General features: G+C 28.8%; 2 protein-coding genes and 1 long non-coding RNA gene across 7 annotated transcripts; all 3 read left to right on the top strand.

Annotated features, from left to right (window-relative positions):
* Nucleotides 1-1,157: 1,157 nt before the first annotated feature.
* LOC116840315 (KIF-binding protein-like) lies at nucleotides 1,158-4,138 on the top strand. Of its 4 annotated transcripts, none has more exons than XM_032806884.1 (3): nucleotides 1,158-1,424; nucleotides 1,512-1,977; nucleotides 2,073-4,138. In XM_032806884.1, exons 1-3 carry the CDS (start codon nucleotides 1,376-1,378, stop codon nucleotides 2,113-2,115), a joined length of 558 nt encoding a protein of 185 aa, XP_032662775.1. In that variant the 5' UTR covers nucleotides 1,158-1,375; the 3' UTR covers nucleotides 2,116-4,138. The 4 variants fall into 4 exon arrangements, with proteins under 4 accessions (XP_032662775.1, XP_032662772.1, XP_032662774.1 ...); XM_032806883.1 differs by having other exon boundaries at nucleotides 1,166-1,424; nucleotides 1,515-1,977; XM_032806881.1 differs by having other exon boundaries at nucleotides 1,162-1,424; nucleotides 1,512-4,138.
* A 146-nt stretch (nucleotides 4,139-4,284) lies between these two features.
* LOC116840317 lies at nucleotides 4,285-8,185 on the top strand. 2 transcript variants are annotated; one of them, XM_032806885.1, is made up of 2 exons: nucleotides 4,285-4,911; nucleotides 4,997-8,185. In XM_032806885.1, exons 1-2 carry the CDS (start codon nucleotides 4,869-4,871, stop codon nucleotides 6,532-6,534), a joined length of 1,581 nt encoding a protein of 526 aa, XP_032662776.1. In that variant the 5' UTR covers nucleotides 4,285-4,868; the 3' UTR covers nucleotides 6,535-8,185. The 2 variants fall into 2 exon arrangements, with proteins under 2 accessions (XP_032662776.1, XP_032662777.1); XM_032806886.1 differs by having other exon boundaries at nucleotides 5,000-8,185.
* Nucleotides 8,186-8,386: 201 nt separating this feature from the next.
* On the top strand, nucleotides 8,387-10,902 carry LOC116840245. The gene is made up of 4 exons (XR_004377329.1): nucleotides 8,387-8,857; nucleotides 8,931-9,241; nucleotides 9,316-9,421; nucleotides 9,567-10,902. It is a non-coding gene; the product is annotated as an uncharacterized LOC116840245 (long non-coding RNA).
* The last annotated feature ends 324 nt before the right edge of the window (nucleotides 10,903-11,226 follow it).

The following is an 11,226-nucleotide window of genomic DNA, read 5'->3' on the forward strand; positions in this document are numbered from 1 at the left end:
GCTTACGGGAAATATCGTTTCTGCTCCTCAGACAGATGTCTCTTTTTGAAATGTGTCTCATGTGTCATCACAGTAATCGTAGTTTTATATATAATGAATCATAAGAGTTAATTACAGTATATATATATATATATATATATATATATATATATATATATATATATATATATATATATATAAAATTATTGTGTACGTATATTGAGTAAATTAATATTGCATGATAGATTGATTATTTTTGCAAAAAAAAAAGAAAATAATTAGTTACTTAAATAACACAAGATATTCGGAGATCATTCTAGATGTATTTAAGATGTGGAAGATTCTCCAGACATTTTGAACATCTGAATGCTCCTGAAATGTCTTTTGCTATTTAGGTATGCATTTGATTTTAAACAAAGTTAAAAAATATTGAAATAGAGTTGCTATGCGTTAATCAAATAGTCCTGTGTGTAAAAAGTTCCACACAAGAACTGTGTAATATATAACGTAAAAAATATAAGAACTTAATTTATATGTTCCTAACAAATTGATTAAGATACGTGTTGGTAAGTACTTTTTACACACATGGAATGCTGAATGCTACATTTCAAAATTGTTTAATTTATTGTGACAAATAATTTATACGATGAATATTTTAAACCAATCCATTAAAGATGTAAGTGCAAATAAAATAAAATACATAGTAGATTAGCATTTTATATTATTACTGGGTTGTTTTTTATTCTTTCTTTCCTAATTTATTCTTTGCAATTTTCGCGTGCTTGCTTGTTCTACTTTTCTCTTCTCCCTCTTTTCTTTTTTTCTACAGCACGCAAATACTGTTTACTATCTTCTCATGTTCAGTATTTTCTCCTGGAACATATTTCCTGTTTTTTCTTTATAATTTTCGTTTGCTTGCTTATTTTTTTCCTTTTCTATTCCATCTTATAAATATGTCGTACAGCTTTTAATTTGTAATTGAATTTTTATTCATTCTGACTTTACTACTGACAACATTTTTGTACAAGGTCGCATTCAAGTCTTTTGACTTTTTCGTTTTAACTAGTTGGATCCTTCTTTAATGTTCTTAGTTTGTTTATTTATTTGGTGTTTGGTCAAATCCCACTTAATAATGTGTTAAGCAATCATCTCTTTTCAAACGAATATTTGACATATCTCTCGCGCGCAACTTATCATGTGAATCTAGATTACAACAGTATATAGATCGACCTTAGCTTGTCATGTAAACGATAACTGGATATAAGACTAGTAGAGAGATAAACACATTCTCAGTAATTCCCCTCTTATCATTGACGCGCATGGAATAACGTTATCAATAATTTCATAATTTAACACAACATAGAGAACTCTTCTTATTGATATTGATCATGAACATATGAAGATGACGTCCACTAAAGTCACGAGCAAACCAGAATCCAAGACAGGTAATAGAAAAATAATATGTTCAGAAGTCACGCTACACATGTGGAATAATTTCTTAACAATGATGTATTTAATGTTGTTGGCGACAGCAGAGTTGAGAGAGAGCTCTTCGAGTTACGAAAGTATAAAGCCCAGTGACGAGTTCCTATACATTTTCAACCAATCATGGACATATAGGACAAATCGCAATATTTTTAGCAAAAAACAAGCTGAAATAATGAATATGACTATGGACAAATTGTTTAATATCATAATCGACTCGCGAAAGCCAAAATTAAATGATACAATAATTCTTGCATACAGTTATCAAAATATGTGTCATGCACACGTTCAGTCAGATGAGGAAGAAGAACTATATATTGCGAAAGACTTTATTTTGCGTTGTGTGCGTTTGATAAAAGATAAAGAGATGAATTCCAAATATATTTTGATAGCTTTAAAAGCCTACAATCATTTAGGTTATATTTATTATAAACAAAATAAAATAGACCAAGCTATAAAAATATATGATAAAGCTGTAGAATTATATTTATCATATACACAAGCAATTGAAGAGTACGGTATTCCCGTTGATTTTGAAAATTTAATTAAGCCATCTGAAAATCTAAATGGTCACGAAAAGCTAAAGAATGTATATATATTTATTTTAGAATCATTAATAGATATACATACAGAAACGGTACCAAAAAATGATCACAACTTAATGATATGCAGACATTTGCTTTTGGTTGCTGAATTTAAAAGATTACCACAAACTACAAATTATCTCAAGTGGATTGAAAAAGCATCGATATTATGTGAGTGTTTATTAAAGTACAATCGTTTCATTGAAGCTGAAAATCATCTTATAATTATGTGGTATGTAAAAAAAATCTACATTGATAAAAAATATAAAGAAATTAAAGATAGGAGACAAGAATATTCCTTGGAAATATCTAAGTTGAATAAAGAGTCTAATATCGCAATGTATTACATTAGTGAGTATACGGTGAGGTATTTACTTGCTCTTATGCATTTGTCGGCGCAGCGATTATTGCGATTAGAAAAGGTCACAGATTCTGAGAGTGACAATCTACCATCAAATTCGAAGGGACGGACTATGCCGAACTTACTATTATTTCATAAAACAGAACTAGAGAATCCAATTCGAAATAATGACAAATTAATGACGATTCCATATATCACAGATTATAATACTGCTTATAAAAACTTTACTATTGTCCTGAAATGTGCTTACAACTGGCTGTCATATGTGAAGAGTACTATGGATATAAAAAAATTTACACAATTTACATTAAACATTTCTAACGCATACAAATATATGGCTCTCTATGAGCAGGATACAGCCAGCCAGATTTTACTACAAAATCAGCGTATAGATATTTTATCGAGTGCTATACAAGTAATATCTTTAGAACATCTTAGCATGTTGAAGTATCTGTGGCTTCAACTGGCATTTACTTATTCAACCGTAATAAACATAAAGTTTGAACATTTGGAGACAATTCATCCACTGTATATGCCACAAAAACATAATACAATTATGCTTGAAATTAACAATCTATTAAAGAATGCTCTTATAAATTTGAACATGTACATGCAACATACACCATGCACTACACGTGTGTGACATACACGGGAATTTGATATAATGACAAATTATTGTTACTTAAAAATAACAGTTAGCGAATTTTTTATTAGTTCCACAAATTGATAGAAATGTACTCAATAATATTACAGTCTTGATGTTGGAAAAGAAATAATTAAATTATTTTAATGTTTATAAAATATTTAGTTAATAAGAAAATGGTTTTATATGTAAGAATATACTATAGTTAGTAGCATTTTTATTTGTGCGTATATTGAATAGTTAAGCTTGTTAAATTAGTTTTTATTGTGTGAGATAAAATAATTATTTTAATACAATAAAAAAATTGTTGGAAATTACGTAGATAACTTAAGGGAGTGCTGGAGTTGATGACGAACTGAAACAGTGTCAATAATGTAGAAACAATCGTCACTAACATAATTACGCTATCCTTTTTATATTTCTTGTATATACAGAACTTACATGAATGTGTGTTGCTTTGTTTTACCATATTCAACGGAAAACCTAATCATATATGTGTGGGAATCTTTCTGCACACTTTTTCGATATTTTTAAGCTTCCAAATGCATATGCGAAGGTAGAGCAATGTTCTTCAAAATTTTTGTTTGGAGCATTTACACTTTTATAGAAGCTGCGAAACTTTTTGATTAGACAAATATTACGCTGACAGTTTGAGATTTTACATTCAAAATTTTTTGTTCGTTTTTGTCACATATCAAGCAATGCTCCTATTTATTTTTGCACGTACTTTCATTGCGTAAAAGCATTTGTAATTCTGTATAATCAACACGACGTAAACTTTGCAGAAAAATGTCAGTGTTCTGTCGATAAAGTTTTCAGCTTCAGCATTCCCTTAAACAGATCAATTCTATCGATAAAAAGTTTCACAAGATCAAACGATAGGATAAGTAATATAAAATATCAGAACTGCTGTATCTTAAAATTGTTCAACTTTTATATTAAAATAATTTATTCTAAGAATAGTTTATTGCAATTTGGTCGCTGAATCGAATTGTCCATTGTAAATTGGTTAAAAAATAAGTTTTTATTTTATTAAACAGTAGAATTATTTTAGAACTATTTTTACTAATAGTACATTTGTAGAAATAAGCACTTTAACAACTCGAATTCACATTTTTATTTTGTATATAAGAATGAGATTATGATATAAAAAATGAGAAGGATAAAGGAAAAATAAAATATTGAAGATATAAGTGTAAATAAAAAAAAATATAATAGATCAATATCCTGTTGATATGTTTCTGATATTTTGCTTGCTATTTTGTTTATAATTTCTACTTGTCTCTTTGTTTTATTTTTCTTCCTATCTTTTGTGCGAATGCACCATATGCACCATGCGAATACACTATACAACTTATAATTTACAACTGAATTTGGATTTTGATTCATTCTGGTTTTAGTTGCGGATAACATTTGTATATAATGTCGCAAACGAATCATTTGACTTTTTCGTTTTAACTAGTTGGACCCACAGTTCTTCTTTAATGTTTTTAGCTTGTTAATTTCCTTGGTGATGGTCCAAATCCGATTTAATGATGTGCTAGGCAATCATATCTTTTCAAATAACCAAACGAATATTTAACATATCTCTCGCGCGCAACTTATCATGTGAATTTAGATTACAACAGTATATAGACCGACCTTAGGTTGCCATGTAAACGTTAAATGTAATTGGATATAAGACTAGTAGAGAGATAAACACGTTCTCAGTAATTCCCCTCTTACCACTGACGCGCATGGAATAACGTTAATAATTTCATAACTTAACACAAAATAGAGAACTCTTCTTATTGATATTGATCATCAACGTATAAAGATGACGTCCACTAAAATCACGAGCAAATCAGGATCCGAGACAGGTAATGAAAAATTATGTTTAGAAATCACGCTACATATATGGAATAATTTTTTTAACAATAATTTATTTTATGTTGTTGGCAAAAGCAGAGTTAAGCGAGAGCTCTTCGAGTTACAAAAATATAAAGCCCAGTGACGAATTCTTACACATTTTCGACCAATCATGGACATATAAGAGTAACCGCAGTACTCTTACCAATAAACAAGCCAAAACAATGATTATGACTATGGACAAATTGTTTAATAAAATAATCAACTCGCGAAAGCCGAAATTAAATGATACAATAATTCTTGCATACAGTTATCAAAATATGTGTCATGCACACGTTCAGTCAAATGAGAAAAAAGAACTACATATTGCGAAAGACTTTATTTTACGTTGTGTGCGTTTAATAAAAGATAAAGAGGTGAATTCCAAATATATTTTGATAGCTTTAAAAGCCTACAATCATTTAGGTTATATTTATTATAAACAAAATAAAACAGAGAAAGCTATAAGTGTATTAGATAAAGCTGTAGATCTATATTTATTATATACACAAGCAATTGAAGAGTACGGTGTTCCCATTGATTTTGAAAATATTATTAAGCCATCTGGAAATCTAGATGGTCACGAGAAGCTAAAGAAGGTATATATATTTATTTTAGAATCATTAATAGATATACATACAGAAATGGTACCAACAAATAATCACAGCTTAATAATATGCAGACATTTGCTTTTGATTGCTGAATTTGATAGATTACCACAAACTAGAAATTATCTTAAGTGGTGTGAAAAAGTATCGACATTATGTGAGTGTTTATTAAAGTACAATCGTTTCATTGAAGCTCAAAATCATCTTACAGTTTTGTTGTATGTGAAAGCAGCTTACATCGATGAAAAATATAAAAAAATTAAAGATAGGAGACAAGAATATTCCTTGGAAATAGCTAAGTTGGATAAAGAGTCTAATATTATAAAATATTGCATTAATGAATATATGGTGAAGTATTTAATTGCTCTTTTGCGTTTCTCGATGCAACGATCACTGCGATTAGAAAAAATCACAGTTTCTGAAAGTGACAACCTACAATCAAAGTATTCAACAAATTCAAAGAAGCAGATATTGCCGAAATTACTATTATTCCAATTAGAAAAAGGGTATCCAATTCCAAAGGAAGACATATTAACAACGATTCCATATATCACAGATTATAATGATGCTTATGAAAAATTTACATTTGCTCTGAGATATATTTACAACTGGGTGTCATATGTGAAGAGTAATGGTAATCTGGATACAAAAAAATTCACACAATTTATATTAAACGTTTCTAACGCATACAAATATATGGCTTTCTATGAGCAGGATACAGCCAGCCAGATTTTACTACAAGATAATCGCGTAAATATTTTATCGATTGCTATACGTACAATATCTTCAGAACATCTTAACGTGTTGAAATATTTGTGGCTTCAACTGGCAATTACTTATTCATCTTTAATAAATATAAAGTTTGAACAATTAGAGACAATTAATCCACTGTATACGCCACAAAAACATGGTACAATTATGTTTGAAATTAACAATCTAGTAAAGAATGCTGTTATAAATTTGGACTTATATTTACACACGGAATGAATTTGATATAATAACAAATTATTATTACTTAAAAATAACAAAGCGAATTTTTTATTACCCAGCAAACAGGATGACATCAAATGATGTCTTAATGACATATTATTGACGTTAGAGATGTCAATAATACATCATTAAGATGTCGTTTGATGTCATCTTGTTTTCTGGGTAGTTCTACAAATTGATACGAATGTACTCAATAATATCACAGTCTTGATGTTGCAAAAGAAATAATTAAATTATTTTAATGTTTATAAAATATTTAGTTTATATGAAAATAATTTTATATGTAAGGATATACTATAGTTTGTAGCATTTTTATTTGTGCATATATTGAATAGTTAAGTTAGTTAAATTAGTTTTTATTGCGTGAGATAAAGTGATTATTTTAATACAATAAGAAAATTATTGGAAATTACGTAGATAACCTATGATCGATTATCCAGAATATATATATATATATAGATTATCCTAAATGTTCTCAAGATATTCTGCTAATATTTTAAGCATTTTACGGATTATTCTTTTTGTTATTTAAATATTCACTTGATCTCATACAAAAATAAGTAATGTTTAAATGTTACTATGTTAATATTATTGTTTAAAAGGTACTGTGATTAAGCAGATCAATTCTATCGATAAAAAGTTTCACATGATCAAATGATAGGATAAGTAATATAAAGTATCAAAATTGCTGTATCTTAAAATTGTTCAACTTTTAAGTTAAAATAATTTATTCTAAGAATAGTTTATTGCAATTCGGTCGCTGAATCGAATTGTCCATTGTAAATTTGTTAAAAATTAAGTTTTCAAAGTTTTTAGAAAAATTCTGTTACATTTTAATAAAAAATTGGTAAACATTTTACATATTTTTTGGACATACATATATTTTTATGCTTTTATTTTATTAAACTGTAGAACTATTTTAGAACTATTTTTAACTAAAAGTATATTTATAGAAATGCGCATTTCAACAACTCGGATTTACATTGTTACTTTGTATATAAGACCCTTATAGAAATATCATACTAAGAATCATTGACAATTACTTATTATCCAGTATTTTTAATACTGAAAATAAGTAATTACCAATGATTCTTAGTATGATATTTCTATAAGGGGAAAATATGAAATTATAATATAGAAAATGAGAAGGATAAGGGAACAATAAAATATTGAAGATAAAAGTATGAATAAAATAAAAAATATAATAGATCAATATCTTGCTTAATATGTTTTGGGCCTTTTGCTCGCTATTTTGTTTATAATTTCTATTTGTCTGTTTGTTTTATTTTTCTTCCTATCTTTTGTAAGAATACGCCATATTCACCACGCGAATACATTATACGACTTATAATTTACATCTGAATTTGGATTTTTATTTATCTTGGTTTCAGTTGCGGATAATATTCGTGTATATTGTTGTGTACGAGTCATTTGACTTTCTTGTTTTACCTAGATCGGCGGATCTGCTTTCAATTTGCTTATTTCTTTTGCATTCAGTCCAAATTTGACTTATTGGTAAGTTAGGCAACCTTCTATTTCCAAATAACCATACGAAAATATTCAGGATATATATCGCGTAGTTTCTCATACAAACCCAACTTAAACTAATATCATATAAGCTTCTCATATAAATCAAACAATAAATAAACTGATCTCTTATATCAACATAAGTCTAAATGTATAATAAATCAGTATCACATCTCTCGTGGCATTTTTTCTTGCTTTTCCTTTGCTCTTTGTAATTTTTCTTTGTTTGTTTGTTTTGTTTTTTCCTCTCTTTCACCGCTCTCATATACATTCTAGCATTTGCTTTGTAAATAAAATTTGATTTCAATTAATCCTGCTTTTATTTGCCAATAACAATCGTATAGGTTTTCTCATTCGACTCATTTATCCTACTCGCTTTAATTAACTGGACCGACGATTCTTTCTTCCTATTTTCAAACAGACTGCCTATTTCTTTTCAATTCGAACTAAATCCGACTCAATGGTATATCAGGCAATCTTCTATTTTCGAATAAACACACCAATATTCTGTGTATTTTCGATGCATGTTCTCAAATAATACGGCTATAAGTAAACTTCATTTAGGTATAAAAGTAGAATATAATTAGATATAAAAGTAATTAATAATTGAACGTGTTCACGAAAATGTGACTTGACTTGTCACTAACGCACTATAAGTGAAAAGTTACGACGTATAACAATAATTACATAACTTGATACAAATTAAGACACAAACACTCTTCTTATTGACATCGATCGTCAACATATTCCTTGAGGAAGATGTCCACCAAAGACGAACCGAAATTCGAGTCAGGTAATAAGAAAATAATATGTTGGAAAGTCGCGCGACACATGCGGAATAAACTTTTTAATATTGATTGATTTAGTTACGAAAGCACAGTCAGTGGAGAGCTCCGTGAGTTTGGAATGCATGATAAAACCCAGCGACGAATTTCTTCAAGTTTTCGAATTAACAAACACATTTTATACAAATAAAAGTACTCTTAAAAAACAAATCAAGACAATGGAAACGAAAATAGACAAATTATATAACAAGGTCATCAACTCGGAAAACGCAACATTATAACTCTTGCATATTGTTACCAAAATTTATGTCATGGTTACATTAAGTCAAATCAGAAAGAGGGACTACGTATAGGAAAAACTTCTATTCTGCGTTGTTTAAATTTGGTGAAAGGTAAGGAGCTGGATCCCAAATCTATTTTGATAGCTCTGAAAGGCCATTACCAATTAGGTTTTATTTATTTTAAGCAAAAGAAATCAGAAGAAGCTCTACAAACATGTAATAAAGCTATAGAATTATATTTGACATATACACGCGAAAATGAAAAATACGCAAGTCTTATTGATTTTGAAGGTAATATCACTAAATCACCGCTAGATGGTTATTATTTGCTAAATATAGCATATAAAAAGCATATATAGCATTTTAACATTATTAATAGAGACAAATACGAATATAGATGATCACAATATGATGGTATACAATCATTTGTTTTTAGCAACTGAGTTGAATACATTAGAAGAAACGAAAAAATATCTTCAGTGGATTGAAGAAGTATTGAAGATGTGCAGGAATTTATTAAAGTACGATCGTTTTGCAGAAGCCAGGAATTGTATTGTTACTGCAACTAATGTGAGAGTCATTTATTCCCATAAAATATCTCATAATATAGTGAGACAGGAATTATCCTCAGAAAAGCTGAAGCTAAATGAAATCATAAGATTGAATGAACGTATTTATTGTGACTTGGCAAAACTTTGTGATTAGGCTTTTGCGTAGATCGGTAGAACGATTGGTACGATTAGAAAAAGACGAAGAATTTGGAGTCAATAACTTAAAATCAGAACATCTAACAAAATCAAAGGAATATGTATCATAGAGATTACTATTATTCAATGAAATAGAACGGAAATTCCGCTTCCGCATGTCGATCGACTCGTACCGGTTAAATACATTACTCATTATGATGATGCAAACAAATTATTTATCAGTAACTTCTGGAATATTTCCCTTGTAAAATCTTGTGTTGATAGCGAGAAGGATTTAAAAACATATTTAGGAATTATGTTAGATTCCAGCAAAATATATAAATATATGGCACTCCATGAAAAGGACGTAACCAGGCGGAACTTACTACAAAATGAGTAAGTAGATATTTTATCGGAAATTGTAGAAAACAAAATGTTTTTGAAGCGTCCTGACATGTTGAGTTGTATACAGTTACACTTAGCGATTGCTTATTCAACTTTGATAGAAGTAAAACTTGAAAATTTGGACGCAATTCACCCACTATACATGCCACAAAGACATAACGCAATTATGTTTGAAATCGAATACCTAGTAAGAAATGGCTTGACAAATTTAAAAATGAGTACGACATTTGTATAGTTTATGTTAAGTAATAAATTTTGAATAGGTTAATTGAAAATAAAGAAAAAACGAGGTTATAAATTTTTATAATATGTAGTTTAATGAAAGGATTGTTTAATGGAAAATACAATGTTACAACATGTTTATTTGTGCGTATATTAAACTGATTAATATTGTGTGATAAATTGATAACTTTTACAAAAAAACGACATAATTTTGTAAATAACTCAAAATATCTAATGATCATCTTGGACGTTTTCAAAATATCTTGAGAGATATTTTTCAGAGATATTTTTCAGAGATATTTTTTATTATTTAAATATTTACTTGATTATAAACAAAGATAAGAAATGTTTAAATATAGTTACTGTGAATCAGTAAGTCAATTTCGTTCTAATAAAAATTTCACGAGAATAATATGTAATATAAAATATATATAAGGACTTAAAATGTACGAGGGTGGTCTGAAAAGTTTCCGACCTAACAAAGATACAAGTCATTTTTTCTGAAAATTGTTTTTTATTGTTCAACATAGTCTCCTTGTAAATCTACACACTTCTCCCAGCGATGCTCCCATCTCTGTAACCCGTCGAAATAGTACTCGGCGTTTTTCTCTGCAAAATAATTGTTCACGAAGGTGATTGCCTCTTCATTTGACGAAAATCTCTGTCCTCCGAGCGCAATTTTTAGATGAGGGAACAAAAAGAAGTCGCTTGGGGCTAGATCTGGTGAGTAAGGTGGATGGTCAAGCAGTTCAAACCGTAATTCGTGGATTTTCGCCATGGCAA

Source organism: Odontomachus brunneus, unplaced genomic scaffold (assembly GCF_010583005.1).
Source record: "Odontomachus brunneus isolate Ranch 3 - 2012 unplaced genomic scaffold, Obru_v1 Obru_scaffold_009, whole genome shotgun sequence".
NCBI classification, from domain to species: Eukaryota; Metazoa; Arthropoda; class Insecta; order Hymenoptera; family Formicidae; genus Odontomachus; species Odontomachus brunneus.

Coding starts and splice junctions, on each gene's coding strand:
- LOC116840315 (XM_032806881.1), top strand. CDS start 1,376: ATGAAGATGACGTCCACTAAAGTCACGAGCAAACCAGAATCCAAGACA. Junction 1,425..1,511: donor CAAACCAGAATCCAAGACAG/GTAATAGAAAAA, acceptor TGTTGGCGACAG/CAGAGTTGAGAGAGAGCTCT.
- LOC116840317 (XM_032806885.1), top strand. CDS start 4,869: ATGACGTCCACTAAAATCACGAGCAAATCAGGATCCGAGACAG. Junction 4,912..4,996: donor CAAATCAGGATCCGAGACAG/GTAATGAAAAAT, acceptor TGTTGGCAAAAG/CAGAGTTAAGCGAGAGCTCT.